Below are 24027 nucleotides of genomic sequence, written 5' to 3' on the forward strand. Positions count from 1 at the left end.
ATATTTTTAGTTTGTTGACCTGAGCCTATACAAAAACAAATTATAATAGACTTCTATTGACCTAACAATAGACACAATTAAGGACTATCAGATAAAAGGGCTATTCTGATACTTTACAGACTGACTGAAATCCATTTTTAAACTAATTATAGTTTAAGTATGGAACATAACAAGATTAAGATACCATACAGATCATAATACGTTTCAGGTGGTTTTTAATAGTAAATAGGACAGATTCTGAGGTGAAGAAATAAGTAATTGTTAGCTCTCTTGTGTGCATGCGTGTTAAGTTGCTTCGGTTGTGTCCAGCTCTTTGCGACACCATGGATAGTAGCCTGCCAGGCTCCTCTGTCCATGGAGTTCTCCAGGAAAGAGTACTGGAGTTGGTTGCCATTCCCTCCTCTAGGGGATCTTCCCAACCCAGAAAATGAACCTGTGTCTCCTGCATTGCAGGCAGATTCTTTACCACTGGGCCACTGGGGAAGCCCATATTGGCTCTCTTAGTAAAAGCTAAATATCAAATCAAAATATGTTATTTAAATATATATTGTTTGGAAAAAACTTCAAGTTATGTACTTTCTTATGGATATATAGTAGCCAGTTGGCAGAAGGAGGATCTTATGTACCCCTAGGACATGTGGGAAAATAAACTTTGTTATGATATTTCAACCAAATTCATGACTAATCACTGATTTTTACATCCACAGACCCAGTTACAAATATCTATGTTTTGGTATTTTGATATATTATAATGATTTGTGCTTTAAGAGATAGAGAATGCACTTTTGAAAATAATTTAAAAATAATGTATTTTTCAACTGGTAATTTTTTAGAGTGCCATGATATTCTTACTGAAATTAAACCTAAGAGTTGCAAGAGCACTTCAGGATGATTTAATCAGGTCAGTTTCATCACAGCTAAGGTTAAAAAAAAAAAACCCAAACCACATAACAACAACAACCACAAAATTTCCCAACATTGTCTGAGGATTTAACAGATTTTTGATATTCATTCTAGATTTAGTAGTCCAGGGGAATAGGCTGACAACCTGTATTAAAAAATAAACACAGAAAGAAATGAAATTACCCCAAGAGTGGTTTTCTTTTTTTATTTGTTTTTTTAAATTAATTTTTATTGGCATATATAGTTGCTTTACAGTGTACTAGTTTCTACTGAACAGCAAAATGAATCAGCCACACATATACACGTATCCTCCCTTTTGGATTTCCCGGTTAGGTCACCTTAGTGCCTTAAGTAGAGTTCCTGCACTATACAGTGCAGTTCTCATTAGTTATTTATTTCTATATAGTATCAATATATGTCAATAGGATATGTGTCAATCCCAGTCTCCCTAATTCATCCCATCTCCCTTTTCCCCCTTGGTATCCATATATTTGTTCTGTACATCTGTCATGATATTCTTACTGAAATTAAACCTAAGAGTTGCAAGAACACTTTCTGTCAATTTCTGTCCAAGCGTGGTTTGAAAACTAATGATATATTTTCTCTACTACACTGTAAGAATATTGAAATGACAAGGAAAGCTATGTTACTCCTGAGGGACATTCTCTGACATTTTCTGACAGTAGCAGTTTTCCTGAAATTTATATTCCCTTAGCTTCTGATCATGCCCACGTCATACTTTGTTTGTCTGTCCTTCTAGATTAAGAGTTTAAGAATGTAGAACTCCCAGATCTAGCATGCTGATGCCCTATTCATTGCATCAGGCTAGAATGGTCTTGAATGTTTGCTTTATTTTAAATGACAAATAGAAACTCTCTGAAATAATCCATAAGATTTAACAGAGGTTTTTCATATCTTACAGTCCACAGCAAAAACTCTATATTACACGTGTGTTTCCCAAAGTCATTTCTCTTACATATCATAACTGGAAATTTTTATCTTACTCTTTTCCCTAAATACATTAGAATGTGTATTAACAGATTTTTCAATAAGAAAAAAATTATTCTAATGTATTTATATATGTAGGGAATATCATGAATTTTAGTCATCTAGGATAATCATCTGTCTGCACCCTGTTACCAGGCAGTGGGCCCTGCTCAGCCATTGGGCAGTTCAGCAGTGGGCCCTGCCCACAAGCAACCAACGGTTAAGAAACCACAGTTAGTGAGGGGATTCAGACAACAGTGGAGTGGTGGTCGTGAGGTGGAGAATGAGGTAAGAGGAGGATCCTGGCCTTCCCTCCCAGGCCCTTCAGGTCACCTAGCCTTGGGCCAGCAGGTGAACTGGGGGCCCCAGAGAACAGGTTTGGGGCTGTGTCCTGCCGGGCTTCAGAGCCCTCACCAAGGTCACCCACTAGCCTCAGCCCAGGCCTCCGGGTAGCAGTGAACCTCTCCCCCATTCTGGTCTCTGCAGTGGCCGTCTGCTGGCTCGCAGTCTGCGGGACCTAGTCTCCCACTTTGGGTGGCCTGAGGAGCCTGAGAGCCAGCTGGTTGGGCGTCTGACTTCTTTAGACATGACAGCTGGGTGGGGTCTGGGGACCAGGCCCTGAGGGAGCTGCCAACTGAACTCTTGTCTCCTCTTAGCCAGGACCAGGACCTTGGAGGGTGAAAGGTGTACCTTGGGACCTTGCCCTCTCTTGTCAAGTCAGAGAACAACATTCATTTGGTAGAGATTTACAGAAACATCGTTATCTGACCATGACCTGACCTCAAGAACAAAGGATCTAAACCTTTGCAACAATTAACCTCATCCCTCCCTCCCCTTTTTTGCTTTTAAAAGGGCTTTGATGAGAGCTTTCAGTAATTTTGGGATTCTTAGAGCACTAGCCATCTGTTTACATGGCCCCGTAATAAACCTTTCTCTCTTCCAAACTCCAGTGTTTTAGCATAGTTTGGCCTCAATGTATGTCGGGCACTTGGACTTGCGTTGTTCAGTAACACGGGGAGAAGCATGCAATAAAATTAATTCTACTGTTTTATCAGGCAGAAAGTGGCTTTTAAAAAAGTCTGAGTGAGTTACCCCATCATGTAGAGGTCCTGGCCAAAAGAGACATCAGCTGAGGGCAAAGAGACCAAGAAGTGGAAACAAGGAATTTCTGTCATCCTAATACACATACATAGCATCTATGTTATATATCCTTGTATGTATTATAAATTAAGCAGCATTATCCTTTTTTCCTCCTTGCTTTTCTCTCTTACTTTGAGATATGGCAAATTGGTGTTGGTGAACTTTATAATTTGGTACTTAGAACACAGACTATCAAGGTGAGATTATAACTGATTTAGAAAAGGAATGAACAGTACTCAAAGATAGAGACAACGGGCAGATGGGATATTTGATATTTCTTTTTGAGGCCACCTTCCTTCCTCATGGAACTGAAACACCAGGTCTTTTCTGTTTTCAAGCCAGTTGGATTCCCAACTGGAAGTTATCCTTTTCTACGGCTCTTCCACTTACTTTTTGGTTTTCCAGTGTGCTGACTACAGATTTTGGGGCCTCTCAGCCTCCATACTCCAGTGACCAATTCTGAGCTGTGTCATCAAGGAGCATGTGAACTGGAGAGCAGGAACTGAAGAGCAGGTTTCCTGTGGGAAACCGGTGGGCCAAGCTCTGAGGAGAGCCGCTGTTTCACTTCCGCTCTGAAGGTAGGCCTACCTCAAAAATAAAAAAAGTTCAGGTATTCCACTTCTTGTCTCTGTCTCAAGAGTACCATTCATTTCTTTTCTGGTTCACTCATATTTGTATCACCTCTTGGTTCTGTTTCTCAGGAAGACCCAGCTGTATGATTATGGTCCATGAGTCCTTTCAGACTCAAGCTTAGAGTCTCTTTCTCTAGCCCTTAGTGTGAATTTTGTAATCAACCAATTCCCAGTATTAAATCTTCCTTTTTAATGTAGTGGAGGAGTTTTTCTATTTTGCAGTGGAAGCCAGGCTGATGCAAATAAATTATTTTAACATCACTACAAATTATAATTACTTCTTTGTGATTGTTTCCAGTAAACATAATTTTATGTTGCTTATTACCTTGGTCAAATAATTACTTGAAATCTCAGTAGGAATAATTCCTTTAAAAATGATGAAATTATTTCAGCTTATCAGAAAATGTATACATCTCCTATATTTCCATTAAATATTTACATTTTACCATATTGTTCATTTTACCACATTGCTCATTTCTCTACTCACTGATTTCTAATATATATGACAAACCAATTTGCAATTGTTATTTGTATTGACTTGTAAGAATCCTTTACTTATTGTTTAAAATATTTTGTACTTTCTAAACTTTCTTCTTAGCTTTTAGAATTTTTATAGTAGAATTTTATACATAGAAATTCGTGTAAGCTACATTTAATGGCAGTTTTTATGTTTATTTTTCAGTTCCATAGTTTTTAATTCTCAATCTAATTTTTCTGGGTCCTGAAATAAAAAGTTAATATAAGTAGTGACATTCACTTTGCTGAACAGCTGAAACTAATAGATTGTAAATCAACTATACCTCAATAACAATTTAAAAGTTAATGTAAGTGGTGACAAAGAACAATACTGATTTATTCCCAGTTTCACTATGAACTTCAAAAAGTTCATTTTAAAGAATGTTCAATTATTAATTTTTCAATGATATTTATTATTAGGTTAGGAAAGCTTGCTTTTATTCCTACCTGACTATGAAATACTTTTCATTGTCAATAGAGTTTAAATGTTATTTAACGCTTTTCTGTATGTGCTGTGATGAGCATATGTTTTATTTTTTTAATATCCAGTAAGAAATTACATAAACTATCCTTGCCTTTAAAAAAATAAACCCTACTTTATGAAAATGTTATTTTCTTCCTTCTGCTTAAGATGTTATTTCCTCATTTTTGCTGAATTTGATATACTTGTTATTTGTTATTTTTGTTCAATCTCTGTACATGAAGTCAGTATTTCTTTCTTGTATTGTTCTTGTCCAGATTTTTACTAGATGCATAATATTAGTTAAATACCTTATCCTTTAGTTTTATCCTATAAAGTAATTTCTGCTTGTGAATAATTGAGATCTGTTCCTTAAGGTTTAACACTCAGCAGTTTACCTTTGAGGACTGCTGTCTTTGGGTAAAATGTAGGGAAAATAATACATTTGTTATTAATTTCATTTTGTCAATCAGATGTTTACCTTTTATAAATTGATATTATTCATTTCTATTTTTACTTAAAATGACACATCCCACCTAAGTCTCTTAATAATTTTTTCATATGTTTAAATATCTGCTATGGTGGCTCAGAGGGTAGAGAATCTGCCTGCAATGCAGGAAATCCAGGTTTGATCCCTGGGTCAGGAAGATCCCCTGAAGTAAATGGCTACCCACTCCCGTATTCTTGCCTGGGAAATCCCATGGACAGAGTAGTGTGGCAGGCTACAGTCCATGGGGTCCCAAGAGTCGGACATGACTGAGCAACTAACACTTTCAACTTTCTTTCATTGTTTCAAATAGTGGAGGTTTTGGTGTCCAGCATTTGAAAGTGGACTGCCCGCTTTATGAATCTAATAGCAACAAACATAATGGCAGTTCCCCAGAAGTGTAACAAAGAGACCAAAGAAGGGCACAGCTAAGAAAATTCCTCCTGGGATCAGAAGTCATCAGCGTGTGTCTAGAAGGCTATGCACATGTGCTAAGGAGTAACTACCCACCTGGACAATGAGAGTATGGTATGGGCAGACTTGAAATGTCCAGGCCACAAAGAAATTTATTAAAAAAGGGCAAGGCTCTCATTGGCTATTGGGAGTCAAGCACATTTTGACCAAATACTAGCTGTAGAAAAGGCCACTCTGAATATCAGTGAAGGCATAGAATAAAAATGAATATTTAAGACCAAATGGAGAATCTTAAACTGAAGTAGAATAGCCAAAGTTAAAAATGAAATTAAATTCCCTTTTAACAGTAGAAATCAAAGGGAAGAGGTAGTATTATTGGAATCTTTGAGGTAGGTCCCATGGGTCTAGTATGTGATCCCTGAGGAGAGGGTTAGCCCACCTGGTACGGGAAACTCAGGGATTTGGTGAAGATTTAGACCTGGGGTTGAAAATAGTGAGGCTACAATGCTTGGTAGCAGTGCCAGTATGTCTGAGACTTATAATCTTGTTGGTTCTGAGTGTAACCAAATATGTATATAGCAGAAATTATGGTTGATGCTAAGACGAAAGCTGTTAATGAGACAATTCTGACATGAATACAAATCAACTTTTCCCCAGGTTTCAAATCTTTCTCTAGTTCCTGCCATTGACAGAAAGGAATAGGAGAGGATTGGCATATAAGACATATAATTTGTAGGTTACCAGTCCTTGTGTGACAAGCCCAGAGTACAAAGAGGAAGGGTGTGTGGGACGGAGGAAAGGTAAATCAGACACACACACAAACACCATCCACAGACTGTCTTTGCTCAAAACACACAAAGAGAATAATTCCATAAAAACTGACCACTTTAAATTGCTTAAAATAACAGAGTAGAAATAGGCTAGGGATTAGTAAACTTTGTGTTTATTGGTTGTTTATAGTCCCAAATGATTAGAAAAAGTTGGAATTTTCTGCCAATGATCTAGGACAAATGTTATAACATTGTTACTTCCAGGAGATTACAACTTAATACTTGGGAAAGATCATTAGGCTTTGGTAGTCTCTTGAAACAGGAGCTATTGGTTTTTCCTTTTTTGTTGTTTTTTCAGTAGGCACATTCTGTGTTTCTTCCTTAGGTAAAGTTAGAATATTCTGTGCTTACATCCTAAGTGAAGCCATAACATATTTCTAATTTTTCTCAGTTTTTAGGTGGAACAGGCTCCTCTGCTTTATCATTTTTTTTTGGTATCATGAAAAACAAAAGGAAAAGCAACAGACATAGTAGTGGAAACAAAATAGGAATCGGCAAATGTGGCAGCAGGCTCCTCTTTGCCACCTTCTCTTCTGTCTTGGGGGCAGGGGGCGGGCCGCTGTCCACACTGCCCCCTCTACCTTTTTTCTGGCAGTTGGGAGGGTCCCACTCGAAGTTGCAGTGGCAATGCTGTCTGTTGTTGCAGACCCCCCTCAAAGAGCAGAGCTGCGGTGAGCAGGAACGGGGAACAGTGGAAAAAGAGACACACCTCCTCTGGATGCAGACATCTGTGGGACCACACTTTGTACCATCTTTCACGTCACCAATATCAGGCGTTCTTATCCCGAGGTGGTAGTCCGTACCCCAGCAGGTGTCATTATTGAATTTAGTCCAATGCAGAGTAGTATGATCTTTCATTAGGGGAATTTCTTTCACATTCTCACACTGAATCCTCCCACACAGGCTGTCTGACATGCTGCATTTTACGTATGAGGTGGCTGTGATACCACAGTTACCAAAACGGTCACCTCGGGTATTCATTGCCCTGTAGCAACTCACGTTTGCATCCTTGGCCTCTTTGCCAAAGATTTCCCTACACTGTTCATTGCGGTCATTGCATCTCTTTTCATAGCAGTAACCACCGCCTGTGCAGGAGGTCCCATCCTGCAGGTACACATCTTCTGGACACTGATGGGATGTCCCATTGCACCACTCTGGAAGATCACATTCATTTTCTACTTTCCTACATATGGTGCCTGATGGCCTGAAGAGGCAATTAAGGCAACAAAGCCCAAAAGCACAGCTGATACCAACGGTTAGAGTGCAGTTTAACTGACAACAGGGATCAGACTCACACATCTGTAAGGATCCACAGTCACACTCTTCTCCTTCTTCAAGCACACTGTTCCCGCAGCGTGTCTCCCTGAGGAGTGCCTGTGGACCTGGTGATGTGAACAAACAGTGTCTTCTTTTACCAAGGTTCCAATAATAACCAAAGCTACAGTTGCTGAATTTAGTTGTTGATGCTACATATGGAAACAATATGCACTTTGCTGCTCCACATTTACATATTTTGGGATCATCATGTGCCATACCCAAATTATGACCCATCTCATGAGTCACAATATATAATGAAAGAAAAGTGTTATCAGTTGGGAGAGTCTCAACTCCACAGCTATAAGGAAGTAAACACACTGTTCCAACATAACCTAAGCCAAGAATGATACCATAATTCTTTTTTAGAAAAATATGTGCCACATCATGGGGCACACGTTTCTGGAAGCCCTTTTGCTTCCATTTGCAAAAGTTACCCAAGGCACTTCCAATATTTTCTACTGCAATAAGGCTTTCTTTAGTCCATATCTCCATTCCCTTGAAAAGTACCTCAAGATCCAGTGCTTTCATAAGGTCACTTACTCCATTTAAAACAAGAAACACTTCTTTCTGCACAAGCGTATCATTACTTTTATGATAAAGATATAGAGAGTGATCTACGACCACTCCAACTTCAAGAAAATACTTGTGGGTCCACCAGCCTGTATATTCACTTTGCATCAAAGTGGGATTAATGCTTTCTTGAAACTTCAATTGTCCTGCTATTTCTTCATCTGTTAACCCACATCTAATGTATGAAAATTTTGTCTCCTCATTGTCTAGCTTATATATTAGATGCTCAAATGCAGTAGAAAACCTTTTGGGTTCAATTTCATAAACAATGTCATTTGTCTGTAACATGCCTTGAAAGCCCCCGAAGCAGTTATTGAGGGAAACCAGAGACTCTGGGTCCCCCTCCATATAACCACGGTAATAACAGTCATCCTGGACAAAAGGTTGGTCTTCCAGGAGAACACCCTTGTCTGTGTAGGTGAACACTGGGAGGTTTTTGGACAAAAAATTCTTCTTGACCTTTATATGAACAACATGTCTCTGGCCCCCAAAATATAGTTTGTAAGAGAACCAGCCTTGAAGCTTCATGCCTCTGCCAGTGGGTGTTACCCTCAGGGGAATCACCACTTCTGGGGGGCCAAGTCTTTGGGAGTGCCCAACCTGGGGCCATCCAGGAAGGAAGAGGAATACTTTCAGCCAGAGAAGCAGGAGAGTAACCTTCATATACATCAGGAACTCACCAACACCTATCACGGAGCCATCATATTTAGCCATTGGTAGAAAAAGAGGGCAGGACAGGATACATCAATATTCAGTCTCCTCTGTCTGAGCTGATGTATTCAATGTTAACCTTTAGTTTGTTCTCTGGCAAAGTCATGCAGTCAAAGCAGCAGCACTAAAAGAAAAAAAATAAGTAGAACAGGGACTGGGTGGGAGTTATGAGCAAACCAAGATAGAGGAAAAAGGAAGGGTACAGGTTAGGATGAATGAGAGTTTGACTTAAGACATGTCTGACATGCTCTTAAGTAATGGTGAGGCAGAGTGAGATTGTGTGAGTACACAAGAATGGCCTACGGTGACACTTGTTGAATTTAGAGGAAGGGCACATAGTGATTTGCGATACAGTTCTTTGTATCTATTACTATGTGCAAACATTTCCACAATATATAACACAAAAGAGTCTTAATGGAAAGGTGAATGAATATCACATTCTGATAAAGGAGTCTTGCGTTACACATTTGGAGTTATGATAATAAAATATAGGTCTTCCTTTTACTTACAAGTAAGAATTATTTAGTCATAATACTCAGGAAAGATACAAATATTATTCACAGATATTATTTTTTCTCATTGTTCATATAATGTATTTCCATGTGACAAGTTATTATTTGTCCCAAGTCCTCTGCATTTCTCTTCATCTAAATCTATGAAGTTGCAGGAGTCCAACACCGCTAACTTTCACAACTTTGAGGATCTACTGTAATGCTACCTAATTCAATGACTAGAAGACGAAGGTGGTCTTGGGAGGGGGAATATGTTGGGTTGTTGATGGATGTTACTCAAATGTATTTACATTCTATTATACTGTTAAGAAGAACAGCATTTAAAAACCTGTACCCTTATGAAAGGGATGGAATTCAGTGTAGCTGGGAGGGTAGCAATTGAAAATGGGAATGTACTGAATGCAAAATAACCTTCAGAAGTACAAAGGAAATCAGTGGGTCCTTAAAGGAAGGACAGCTTGGAGTAAGGAAACATTGTCTCAGAGTGGCAAAGACATCAGAGTCTCCACATTATAGGATTTTAAGGTAATCAGTTCCAACCTCACAATGTATTACTTCATAATAAAAACTGATAATACATATACCATATGAAAATACCATCTACAATTATCTCCATAATACAAATGTGTTATCATATATTTGTTAGCATGAAATCTGATAACATGCCTGGCTGGCAATACTGATTTTCTGCTTTCTTCTTTGAATAAAGCATTTGAAAAACATGTAATGTTCATACATGATGGTATACACTTAGAAAACATAAATGAACACACAGATCAAGATTATTAATTGGTCTAGAGCTCTAATTAGAACAGAGGTTTTCGGGGAAATAGCACATTTGGAATTTTTAAAGGTATTTTCAATACTTTATATTTAAAATGCTTGCTTTAACTTACCTAGTGAAATATCCACTGTCTTTATCAGTTCACTAAAGTAATTCTATTGTTTACAGTAAGAACCCTTGGCCTAGTTGAGAAAAATACAGAAAAGCTAGCTCTGAAGATTCAAATTCAGGTTGATCCAGTCTACTTCCCACACTAGGTAATATAAAAGTGAAAGATGCGTGATTAAGGAAGGACCTAACATCTACTAGATCCTGTGGTCATTTCTGCTTAATTAGAACATATTTTGTTTCTGTGTTCCTTGACATCCTTTCTCTGGAATCACTTTCCTGTCATTTGTGGGATTTTCATCTCAGAAAAGGAAGACACAACATCCTGTGTGCTCACCCTTCTTCACAGAAAGCCTCTTATTCCTCGTTAATTCTGCTAAACCTTTAAATCAAAAGGATAAGATGACAATATGTAGGCCAGCAGAGAAGATTTCCATTCTCAGAATCTCCATGTGCCATATAGACTAGACATTTGTTAGTAATTTGCTTTGATGAATAAACCTACTTCCAGACCTCTAAACAGCTAGCCATGTCATTAAGCTGTGCTGTGCTTGGTCATTTAGTTACGTCTGACTCTTTGTGACCCCATGGACTGTAGCCCACCTGGCCCTCTGTCTGTGGAATTCTCCAGACAAGAATACTGGAGTGGGTTGCTATGCTCTCCTCCAAGGGATCTTTCCAACCCAGGGATTGAACCCAGGTCTCCCACATTGCAGGCAAATTCTTTATTGTCTGAACCACCAGGGAAACTCCTCATTAAGCTACCATTTGCATTACACTCTTACTCTTAAACCAATTCTCAACTCAGTCCTACACGAACCTCAAAGAACTGGGCATCTGATTTACTAAGGTATTATCCACCAGTAATTTCACTTATCTTCTGGGTACCAAGTGAGTGAACATCTAGTGTAATTTCACAGCTCATTTTCAACAATGTTTAGACATTGACTTAAGGACATGACCTGTATCTTGATATCACCTTGACTGCCCTAATTCCTGCATATGATTAAACTGTTAACCACAACCTTACTCTTAATAAAAATTCACTCCTCAGATTTATAAAGGATGAAGATAACTTTTCATCATTTCCCCCCTTTTCAGTGTCCTTTATTTTATATTTTACTACTGTAGTCTTGTTTTAGATCCTATCAATTCAACCACTGTTGAATAAAATCCTCAACCCAAACTAGTTCAGATTTTTTCACTTGCTTTCGCACTCTTAACAAAAACTGCAAAACTGCTCAGGAAGTAAATTACAGAGTATGTTTATGGTAATTAATGAGTGAAAGGCAGGCTAAACTTGTCATGAAGTACCTGGTGTGTGTGCTGTGTGCTGAGTCATGTCCAACTCTTTGCCATTCCATGGACTGTAGCCCACCAGGCTTCTCTGTCCATGGGATTTCCCAGCCAAGAATATTGGAGTGGGTTGCCATTTTCTACTCCAGGGGATCTTCCTAAACAGGGATTGAACCTGTATCCTCTTTCATCTCCTGTATTAGTAGGCAGATTCTTTACCACTGAGCCACCTGGGAAGCCAGAGATCCCTGATACTTCAGTCAAAATGATGAAATCATGAACTGATACTTTCTTCAACACTTTGTTTTTAATACATTGAGCTTTTTTGCCTGCATATAGTAGTATTGTTTAACTTGCTAATTTTCTAAATTTTCTTTTCTGCCTGGATATAGTAATGTTTCTTAACATGCTAGTTTTCTAAATTTTCTCTTTAGCACCTAGGACCCTCAGCTTAGTAATCTATTGTCTTTATTTCCACAAGTAGTTATTATTGAATTTAAAGAACGGTACTTTAAACCATAAAACTACAAGATTTTTATTTTGTGTATGTTTAATGCAGAATTTGATACTTCTGTCCTTTATTGTTGCAGTTAGTTGGTGGGGTTTAGTTAGTTTAGTTAGTTGCAGTTTAGTTAACTAAAAAATTAGTTAACTCTTTAGATTGAGTATTTTTTTTTTCATCATTTAAGTAACCTGAGATCCTGGGGTATTAGGGTACTTTTCTTGTACTAAAGAGGAGCATATTTCACAAAATATCAAGGCTCCATAATGAAGGAAGATCATTAAATGGAATCCTTAAATGCGATCTTTTTTAGGACATCAACCTCTAAATTGTGAGTAGAATCCTCGCAATTTTCACCTCTACATTCTATGTATGGGAAGATACGGATGAGAAGAAGGATGACAGTCGTTATATAGTCCCTAGTCAGGGACTCTAGGGACACTGCTCATGGGGGGGTATAACACTTTCACTAGTAATGTGGCACAGTGCCCTACTAGCACACACACTTCAACCGAGGCTGCCACATGTTATCTCATAGACTCCTTTTTTCATCTTTTCCACAGCTTCATCAAATTGAGTCATCTCAGTATCATAATTATCACCTGCCTCCTCACTTGCATTTACAGCCAAATTCAGTATTTTCCAAATTGAAAAAATGCATTATTACCCTATTTTTAAACTCTCAGTCAAGTAGAATAGAGCAGAATAGGACATAATAAAGGTCATAGAAAGCCTTCTAGTTTTGAAAAATTCACAAAGAATCATGCTGTGTTTGTATGGATGTGTGTTTGTGAATTCACACATGCACAAATTCTAGCACTTTCCCCTTCACAGTTAAATTCTTGAAAGACTTACCACATGTAGAATTAATGGTTACCATGGTATTTGCTAGTTATAACTTTGTGATAGTTTGTGCCACCAAGGTCTGTGAATAAAGATTTTTTAAGGTGAAACATTACATGACAAAGAGCAATAAAAATCTCCCCCCTTTCATCTCTTCATTGTTTAAGTTCCAGATTGAAGCGCTTAGCAACAAGGCTCCTCCAGTTCTAAAGACCATGGCAATTGGATAAAGGTCTTCCACACTTGGGCTTTGCCTTTTCCATCATACTCTAATTACTTCTCAATGTGAATAAACCTGACTATAGTCCTTATTCCCATCCCATGTATTCCTTGCACGTAGTATAAGTGTTTAGTGTTTTTTATTCATACTTTAGTGTTTTTATTCACACTGTTTCCCTCATCCCAGATTATTTCCTCAGCACAGAACCTCATAATGAAACAGTTGAATTGCTTCAAGTTCCAGAATAAGTTTGATCTGGTTTAAACTATTGTTCAAGGATTGAGGCATCAGTAACCATTCATGACTTTCACTCTAAGGTCAAGGATAACTCAGAGACATTTCACATCTGTAAATAAGTGTGCCTCATCCATTAGGAAAAGCTGTTGTCAGTAAAGAAGTGGCAAAAAGAGATTACAAAGAAGAGAGATGAAGAAAGTATAGTGTGGGTGGTGATGCTAGCATCGTGGTGGCATAAGTTGTTCCTATTTTCTCCCCCCTTCATTTTACAGTTAATTTGACACCTTTGTATTAATAAGACTACTTGATACCAGGAGGGATTTGGGGAAACGGTCGTCATTTGTGCATCAGAAAATAAACAATAACTTGTTAAGGCCTTGAATTCCTTGGAATTGGATGAATAGTACCCAACGGGGCTTCCCAGGAGGCTCAGTGGTGAAGAACCCTCTTGCCATTGCAGGAGATCTGAGTTCGATCCCAGGGTCAGAAGATAGCCTGGAGGGGGAAATGGCAACCCATGCCAGTCTTCTTGCTGGAAAATCCTGTGGACAGAGGAATGTGGCGGGCATGACTAAACGACTGACCACACACACATGGTCTTTTTTAGCTTTAGCCCTATCATTGGAGAAGGCACTGGCGACCCACTCTAGTACTCTTGCCTGGAAAATCCCATGGACGGAGGAGCCTGGTAGGCTGCAGTTCATGGGGTCGCTAAGAGTCGGACACGACCGAGCAACTTCACTTTCATGCATTGGAGAAGGAAATGGCAACCCACTCCAGTGTTCTTGCCTGGAGACTCCCAGGGACGGGGGAGCCTGGTGGGCTCCGACACAGAGTCCGACACAGAGTCGATACAGAGTTGGACACGACTGAAGCGACTTAGCAGCAGCAGCCCTGTCATAGAGAGTAACCAACTGATCTCTGAGCAAAGATTTTTATTTGAGATCTTACATGACAAAGAGAATAAAAAGCACCTCTTTTTTATTTGATTATTTTCTAGGTTTAACTGCTGCATTTAAGATTGTACCAATTTTATATCCATATCAACCGAGTAATGGTCCTCCTCATTCTGGACCCGGAAAGAGCCTTGTGACTATTGCACTGGGACATGAACAGCCAAGACCTTGGAAAGCCTGCATATGTTCTTCTGGGTGTAGCTGATAGAACAAGAGACTTAATAAATAAAGCAATTGTGCAATCACCAAAAATGTCAATAAATCTCTAACAACTGAGCCCAGAGCCACGAATCCTGAAAAAGAGGTGCTTAAGAATTGAAAATAGGTATACTGAAGAAAGTCAGTGAACTATAAGAAATCCTAGAAAGGCAATTCAATTAGATTAGGAAAATATAAATGAACCGAATGAGTTCTTTACCAAAACCAAAACAAAACAAAAAACAAAAAAAATGAGAAAGGCTAACAAAGAACAAAACAAATTCTGGAGCTGAAGAACATGATGAGTGAGGTGAAGAATATAATATAGATATTATAGATATATATCTATATAGATATAGATAAAGAAAATAACTGTAGTAGAGTAGAAAAGATGGAAGACAGAATAAATGACTTAGAGGATAGGAATTTTGAAACAAGTTACAAAAGAACAAAAAGTGAGAAGTTAAAATGAATGAAAAAAAACCTACATTATCTATGGGACTCCATTGAAATGGTGCATATCTAAATAATTGTGTGATGGTGAAGAGAGAAGGGGAATTGATAGAAAATTTAGTTAAATTAGTAATAGCAGAAATCTTCCCACACCTGCACATACTAGGAGATCTTAGTTCAAGAAACTAATATATCACACTAATATCTCAATGAAAAAGATATTCTTTGAGACATATTATACTGAAACTATCAAAGTCAGGTAATTCTGATTGCAATCCGGGTAAGGAGGGGATATTTAGATTGTAACTTACGAATTAGCTTTATTAAGCTATCAGGGGATTTCATAGTGGAAACCCTACTGGTCAGGAGAAACTACAGTGGCATATTTAAAGGATTAAAAAATTGCCTGTTAAGAATACTCTATCATTCAAAGTTACTATTCATATTTGAAGGATAAATACTTTCCCCAACAAACAAAAACTAAGGAAGTTTATCACCAGTTGACCTGCCTTGCAGGGAATATTGAAAGGAGTTCTTCAAACTAATATGAAAAAAACTAATCAACTATATGGAACATAAAGTACACAACACCCTGTTAAATGTGAAAAATTAGTTAGATTTAGAAATTTCTAATTGTATAATAGAATGGAGTATTAACTACTTAACAATAGTATAGAGGTTGAAGAAAAATTATGAAAAATTACTATAACTACTCTCATTTGTTAATAAATACACATCATTAAAAGAGATAGCAATTGTGACATCAAACATATAAAGAGTGACTCTATAGGCAAATGAAGATAATTTGTTATCATCATAGGATGGACAGTTTCAACTATGAGATATTTTCAGTAATCCTCAGGGTAATTACAAAGCAAAAATCTGGAGTATAGTCTAGAAACAGAAAAAAGAAATAGAGCATACCACTGTGGAAAGTTATCAATTTATAAAGATAGGCAGAAACAGAGGAAAAAAGAAACTGGAAATATAAAACATGGAAAACCTTTACATATCAATAAGCACTCTGATAGATGAAAGTATTCTCAAGAAAGTGTTAGGAAATGAACTGAGGAACACAGCAAAGTGTTCATACACTGTGACCAATTGGCATTTTTTGCTGGATGCAAAGATGTTTCTATGTACACAAATCAATATATGGGACACATTAATAGAATGAACAAAAAACCACATGGTCATCTCAACAGATGCATAAAACCATTTGATAAAATACAATGTCCTTTCGTTATAAAGATCCTACACAGAATAGAAGAAACACACCTCACATAGTAAATGTCTTATATGACAACCCCACAACCACCATTATTCTCAGTTGTTCAAAATTGAAATCTTTTTGTCAAGATCAAGAAGATGAGAATGTCTCCTCTTAGCATTCTTATTTAATATGGTACTGGAAGTTTTAGCCTGGGCAGTTAGTCATGATAAAGAAATAAAAGGCATGTGAATGAAAAGAAGATTGTAAATTTGTCTTTATTTGCACATGACATAATTTTGTATGTGTATATATGTGTGTGTATATATGTGTCGAAGAAGGCAATAGCAACCCACTCCGGTACTCTTGCCTGGAAAATCCCATGGACAGAGGAGCCTGGTAGGCTGCAGTACATGGGGTCGCCAAGGATCATACACGACTGAGCGACTTCACTTTCACTTTTCATTTTCATGCATTGGAGAAGGAAATGGCAACCCACTCCAGTATTCTTGCCTGGAGAATCCCAGGGACGGTGGAGCTGGGCGGGCTGCCTTCCATGGGGTCGCACAGAGTCGGACACGACTGAAGTGACTTAGAAGCAGCAGCAGCATGTATGTGTGTGCTAAGTTGCCTTAGAGTCTGACTCTTTGTGACTCTATGGACTGTAGCTGGCCAGGCCCTTCTGTCCATGGATTCTTCAGGCAAGAATATTGGAGTGGTTGCCATACCCTCCCAGAGGATCTTCCCAACCCAAGGATCAAACCCGTGTCTCTTATGTCTCCTGCAGAGGCAGGTGGGTTCTTTACTGCTAGCACCACCTGGGTAGCCCAAAGCTAGAGGTAGTGACAGAATTCCACCTGAGTTATTTAAAATCATAAAAGAGGATGCTGTTAAAGTGCTGCACTCAATATGTCAGCAAATTAGAAAAACTCAGCAGTGGCCAAAGAACAGGAAAAGGTCAGTTTTCATTCCAGTCTTAAAGAAGGGCAATGCCAAAGAATGTTCAAACTACTGTACAGTTGCACTCATTTCACATCCTAGGCAAGGTAATGCTCAAAACCCTTCAAGCTAGGCTTCAGCAGTACGTGAACCAAGAACTTCCAGATATACAAGCTGGGTTTCCAAGAGGCAGAGGAACCAGTGATCAAATTGCCAACATTTGTAGAATCATAGATAAAGCAAGGGAGTTCCAGAAACACAATTACTTTTACTTCATTGACTTCACCAAAGTCTTTGACTTTGTGGATCACAACAAACTGTGGAAAATGCTTAAAGAGATGGGAGTACCAGACCACCTTACCTGTCTCTTGAGAAACCTGTATTTGGGTCAAGAAGAAACAGTTAGAACTGGACATGGAACAATAGACTGTTCAAAATTTGGAAAGGAGTATGATAAGGCTGTGTATCGTCACCCTGCTTATTTAACTTTCATGCAGAGTACATCATGTGAAATGCCAGGCTGGATGAATCACAAGCTGGAATCAAGATTGTCAGGAGAGATATCAATAACCTCAGATATGCAAATGATACCACTCTAATGGCAGAAAGTGAAGAGGAACTAAAGAGCCTCTTGACGAGGAGAGTGAAAAAGCTTGCTTGAAGCTGAACATTAAAAAAAACTAAGATCATGGTATCCGGTCCCATCACCTCATGGCAAATAGAAGAGGAAAAAGTGAAAGTAGTGACAGATTTAATTTTCTTGGGCTCCAAAATCATTGCAGATGGTGACTTCAGCCATGAAATTAAAAGACGTTTGCTACTTGGAAGGAAAGCTATGACAAAACTAGACAGTATATTAAAAATCAGAGATACCATTTTGCTGACAAAGGTCCATATAATCAAAGCTTTGGTTTTCCCAGTAGTCATGTATGGATGTGAGAGTTGGATCATAAAAAAGACGAAGCATGGAAGAATTGATGCTTTTGAATAGTGGTGCTGGAGAAGATTCTTGAGAGTCCCTTGGACTGCAAGGAGATCAAACTGATCAGTTCTAAAGGAAATCAACCCTGAATATTCATGGGGAGAATAGATGCTGAAGCTGAAGCTCCAGTACTTTGGCCACCTGATGCGAAGGGTTGACTCATTGGAAAAGACCCTCATGCTGGGAAGGATTGAGAGCAGGAGGAGAAATGGGTGGCAGAGGATGAGATGGTTAGATAGCATCACTGATTTAATGGACCCAAATTTGAATAAACCTCAGGGGATCGTGGAGGACAGAAGAGCCTGGCATGCTGCAGTTCATGGTGTCGCAGAGTTGGCCAGAACTTAGTGACTGAATAACAACAACAACCACTCATTCTGCTATTCATTCTTTATACAATTTAAAAAAAATTCAATAATTGAATTATCCATGTCTGATTGCATAATTTTTATATCTTCTTGTTCATTGTTAAAACAGGCACTGCTTACATCAATTATTTTTCTTAATTCAGTTAACATTTTTACCACCAATATTTTGAATTCTTTACCTGATAAATTGTTGATTTCTGTTTCATTATTTTCAGTGGTTCCTTTTTTTTTTTTTTTTCCAATTGAGAGTAGTTTCTCTGCCTTTTCACTTTGCTTAACTTTCTCTGCCTCTAATAATTTAGGTAAAACAGTTATCTTTTGAGGTTCTTACATGTGAGCTTCCACATATGGGCTGTGTGTGTCCAGTACCTTGGATGATAGTACAGACTTGATGTAGATACATGTCTTTCCTGGTTACTACAGCCTTGGCAGGTGATGGGGCTGCATATGAAGGGGCTAGAGCCAGTGCCGTGTGTGTGGCAAGACTTCATCTCTGCCTAGTGGCCATCAACACCCTGACAGGGGTGGGGGTCTGATCCCAAGTTGCAGGAGCAGAAGCCCTGAGAGCCAGAATTGATCTGACTCTGTTCCCATTAAGTGTGTGTTTCCCTCCCTCTGCATTGCCCCAGGACCTTTGCCTACAAGGAAGAGGGTGTTGAAGCAAGGTAGGACCCATGAACAGATGGAGGTCCGTTGTATTGATTGTGTAAGCATCTGTGTCTCTGTTCAGATGCAGCCATGATTGCAAGTCCCCTTGGTCTCTCACAGCCAAGAACTGCAACCCTATATCTAACTCCGCCCCTTGCTCCAAAACTGTTGTGGAACTGCTCTGCGGGGTTGGCAGGCGTCTCTATGGACTCAGCATGAATAGGGAGGTTAGCTGTGGTGGAGACATGGGAAACAATGATTATTATTTAGAGGCCCCTCAATGTCTAACTTGTGAATCTAGCCCTGGCTAGTAACTAAGAGCACTGGGTACTTCTTCCTTCAGCAGATATCCTTTCACTGGACCAGACCTAATGCTTAAATCACATACAGTATCAGCAAGTACTCAGGGGAAAACATAGCTAGCAAGTGTCCAAATTTTCTGAAATTCTTTTTGATGCCTGAAGTTTTCGTTTATTTTACTCTAAGTTGTTGCTTCAGCTCTCTGATGTCCTTAAATGTGGTTCTTAAAATATAGTTGGCATTATCTAGGATTTTTCTAGAGGAGAGATGGTTGCTATGACTTACATATCCCAAAGAGAATGATAAGCATGTTCTTCATCCATTTTAGAAATAAAAGTTATGAAGTTTGAGTGGCACATATAATTTTCCTCTTTTTCTGATTTTAAAGTTATTCTAAGTTTAAATTATGTCCCCAAGATGGTAAGCACCGTAGTGTGAATATTTCAAATCTTCTGATGTCAGATTCCTTTCTGTGTTCCCTGTTATGCCACATACTGTATCACTCAGAGTTCAGTCACAAGAGAGGAATGCACACCACGGGGATAGCAATGAGTTATGAAGAAGAAGATGTAGCTGTTACTGCTCGGGCTGGCGCTTGAAGGGAAGAGGTATTATTAATAAACCTACATGTTTTGAATAGGTCCCATGGATCTAGGGCTCACTCTAGGACTCAGGTATTTGGAAACTCAAGGACCTGGGACTGAAAGCTGAGCAAGGTAAGATGCTTGGTGGCCATGCCGACATCTCTGAGGCTGAAAAGTAATGTCTACTAAGGAATTACTAATATACAAATATAATGTAATGTACAATTACATATAGATATGAAAACTCAGTGTATGTATGTTTGAGTATATAGTAATAAAACACAGACTGAAATTTACCTTCCTGTAAAGAAAGAGCTGTTAATGACACAACAGTGACGTGAACAGCAGTGAAAAATTCCCCAGGTCTCCAGTCTGTCCAGTCTCCCTCTAGTTCTGTTAGCAGAAATGAATAATAAGAGGACTAGCAAAGAAGAAATGAGATTCGTAGGTTCCCATTCACTGCGTGACAAAGCAGAGTACAAAGGGGAAGGATGTTTAGAATTAAGAGATAGCAAATTTAAAGTACACATACACACACACTGTGTGAGCTGTGCTTTTTCTCAGGAAACACACAGATAATTTTATGAAAAATTAACCATTAAATTGCTTAAAATAACAAAGTGTTCTGGGAATTAGCATATTTTTACTCATTGTTTAATTGGCGATATTTATGATCCAGAATAATGAAATATCTCGGGTTTTCTGTCTGTAATTGCTGACACATGCTGTAACATGTCTACTAAACTAAAAACAAAAAAGTGAGAAATATCCAAGATTTTGAAATTTTTTTTTTTTTGAAATCACAAATCTAGGCTTTTCTTTCTAAGATGAAGTTGGAACTTTTCTGCTTTTTCCTCAGGTGAAATCAGAACATCTGGTACTTTTTCCTTAAGTATTGTCTCAACACATTTTCCTTCTTACTGAAGTTCAGCTGGAGAACTTTTCTCTTCTTGCCCAATTAATTCTTTTAGTCTCTCGAACAGCCAAATTAAAAAACAAAATAACATAAAAAACAAAGGAATCAAGCGAAAGAGCAGCAGGTACTGGTAGTCTGGCTCTCCACCTCTGCCTGGCGGAGGGCCACTGTCCACGCTGCCTCCAGCACCTCTGACCTTGCAGTGGGGAGGGTCCCACCCAGAGTTGCAGTGGCAGTGATGTCTGTTGTTGCAGACTCCATTCATACTGCACGTCTCAGGCGAACAACCACTTTGGAAAGTGGGCATAGACGTACACTTCCTTTCGATGCACATGTGATTTGCACCACACTCTGTACCATCTTTCACTTCACCAACATCAGGTATGGTCATCCCCAGATGGTAGTCTGTACCCCAGCAGCTGACTCCGTTTATTCGAGTCCAATGCACAGTAGAATGATCTCTCAGGAAGGGGATTTCTGTCACATTCTCACACTGAACCCTCCCACACAGAATATCTGGGATTCCACATTGTATATATGAACTGGCTGTCAGACCACAGTTACCAAAACGGTCACCTCGGGTATTCATTGCCATGTAGCAACTCACGTTTGCATTCTTGGCCTCTTTGCCAAAAATTTTCCTACACTGTTCATTGCGGTCATTGCATCTCTTTTCATAGCAGTAACCACCGCCTGTGCAGGAGGTCCCATCCTGCATGTACACATCTCCTGGACACTGATAGGATGTCCCATTGCACCACTCTGGAAGATCACATTCATTTTCTTCTTTCCTACACACGGAGCCTGATGGCATGAATGTGCAGTTCTCACAGCAAAGCCCAAAAGCACAAGTAGCCCCAACTCTCAGAGTGCAGTCTAACTGACAGCAGGGGTCTTTTGCACACATATATGTGGAACCACAGTCACACTCTTCTCCTTCTTCAACCACACTGTTCCCACAGCGTGTCTGCCTGAAGATATTCTCTGGATTTGGTGGAAGGTGCATGCACCTCACTTTTCCAACAACCCTCCAGTATGAAGCATAACTGCAGTTGCTAAATCGAGTTGCCACAGCTTTACTTGGAAACATTATGCATGATCTACCTCCACATTTACATGTTTTATCATCATGTCGCATACCCAAATTGTGACCAATTTCATGTGATACAATATATGCAAACTCTTGCAATTTGTCATTCAGAAAGCTATCAACCCCACAGTTATAAAGTTGATTACATACAGTTCCAACATAGGCTAAGCCAAGAAGGCGGCCATAATTCTCCTTTATGAAAATATGTGCAGTATCATGTGGTAAGCGGGTATTAAAACTTATTCTCTTCCATACGCAAAATTCGTTCAAGAGAGTACTTATGTTTGTTGTTGGAAGGAGGTTGTCTTTAGACCAGATTTCGATTCCAATCAAAGCCACATTAACATCCAGTGACTGTAAAAAATTATCTATTCCATTGACAACCATGCATACTTCAGACTGCACACTTGAGGTATTACTTTGGTGATGAAGATACCGACCATGGTCTACCAGCACTGCCAGTTCAAGGAAACGCCTGTGAGTCCACCAGCCAACATACCCACTTTGCTTCAAAGTATAATTAACACTCTCTTGAAGAAATTTCAGTTGTCGTGCTATTTCTTCATCTGTCAATCCACATCTCTTGGGTGGAAATTCTGTCTCATCTACCATCTTGTATAGCAGATGTTCAAATGAGGTAGAAAGACTTTTGGGCTTGATTTCATAAACAACATTATGTATCTGTAGTGTTCCTTGAAAGCCCCCCAAACATGTACTGAGGGCAACCAGGGACTCTGGATCCCCTTCTATGTAACCCTGATAGTAGCAGTCATTCTGTACAAAAGGCTGGTCCTCCGTTAGTGCATGCTGGTCTGTGTAGGTGAACACTGGTAGGTGTTTAGAGAACAAAATCTTGTTGACTTTCATGTGAAGAATGTGTCTCTGGCCTCCAAAACGCAGGCTGTAAGACAGCCATCCAGGAGGCTTCATGCCACTGCCAGTGTGTGTTATCTTCAAGGGTACCACCACTTCTGGAAGATCATGATGTAGGGAGTGCTCAATGCAGGATGATCCAGAAAGGAATAGAAACACCCCCACCCAGAGCAGCGGGAGACTGGTCCTCACATACACGAGGGTCTCACGCACAGCCATTTATGACATCATGTGCAGCCAGTGGTGAGAGCAGGCCACATCACTCTGAGCTGGTGGTGCACAGCACAAACCTTTGATCTGTTTTCTGTCAGAGTCACTATGCCAGAGCCATAGCACTAAAAAAAAACAAGAGCAGAGACAGATCTGGGAGTTATGAGCAAATTAAGACAGAGGGCGATGAGAAGGGCATGGGTTAAAATAACTAAACGTTTGGCTAAAGACATGGCTAATGATACTGCATTGCATTGCTGTCAAGTAAGGTGAGGCAGAGTGAGACTGTAGGTGTCCAAAGCGGTGGTGAGTGGCCTAGGGTGACACTTGTTGAACCTTGAGGAAGGACACATAGTGGTTCATTGTTCTGTTCTCTAAATATATGACACTGTGTGGACATGTCTACAGAAATAAGTAAGACAAAAAGGTCTTAATGGAAGGAGGATATATATCTTCTTTTCATTTATAAAAAAATAAAAGGAATTTTTATTATCCATATTGGACTGGGTATAATTATCACTTTATAGTGATTCTTTTCTATCTTCAATGATAAATTAGTCACATTACTTAGGACAGATTAAAAAAATACATATATCATTATTTTCTCTCATTCATGTAACTAATTATTACCTGTCCTACCTTCTGTTTTCCCTTTTTCTTCTCAGTTCAGTCACTCAGTCTTGTCCGACTCTTTGTGACCCCATGGACTGCAGCACTCCAGGCCTCCCCATCCATCACCAACTCCCAGAGTTTACTCAAACTCATGTCCATTGAGTCGGTGATGCCATCCAACCTCTGTTGTCCCCTTCTCCTCCTCTGTTTTCCCCTTCT

At 39.1% G+C, this 24027-nt stretch overlaps 2 protein-coding genes across 2 annotated transcripts in view; both read right to left on the reverse strand.

The window, feature by feature from the left end:
- Positions 1-13098, reverse strand: part of LOC122452778 (disintegrin and metalloproteinase domain-containing protein 20-like) — a 51869-nt gene extending 38771 nt beyond the window's left edge. The window contains exons 1-2 of the mRNA XM_043486415.1: positions 13025-13098; positions 6837-9091 (exon numbers count right to left, since the gene is read on the reverse strand). Coding sequence (XP_043342350.1) covers positions 6837-8970 — 2134 coding nt within the window. The 5' untranslated portion in view covers positions 8971-9091; positions 13025-13098. The remainder of the gene's footprint in view (positions 1-6836; positions 9092-13024) is intronic.
- A 7926-nt stretch (positions 13099-21024) lies between these two features.
- On the reverse strand, positions 21025-23214 carry LOC122452779 (disintegrin and metalloproteinase domain-containing protein 20-like). The gene has a single exon (XM_043486416.1). It carries the CDS (start codon positions 23203-23205, stop codon positions 21025-21027), a length of 2181 nt encoding a protein of 726 aa, XP_043342351.1. The 5' UTR covers positions 23206-23214.
- Between the last annotated feature and the right edge of the window lie 813 nt (positions 23215-24027).

This window comes from Cervus canadensis, chromosome 14 (assembly GCF_019320065.1).
Source record: "Cervus canadensis isolate Bull #8, Minnesota chromosome 14, ASM1932006v1, whole genome shotgun sequence".
Taxonomy (NCBI): domain Eukaryota; kingdom Metazoa; phylum Chordata; class Mammalia; order Artiodactyla; family Cervidae; genus Cervus; species Cervus canadensis.

Coding starts and splice junctions, on each gene's coding strand:
- LOC122452779 (XM_043486416.1), bottom strand. CDS start 23,205: ATGGCTGTGCGTGAGACCCTCGTGTATGTGAGGACCAGTCTCCCGCTG.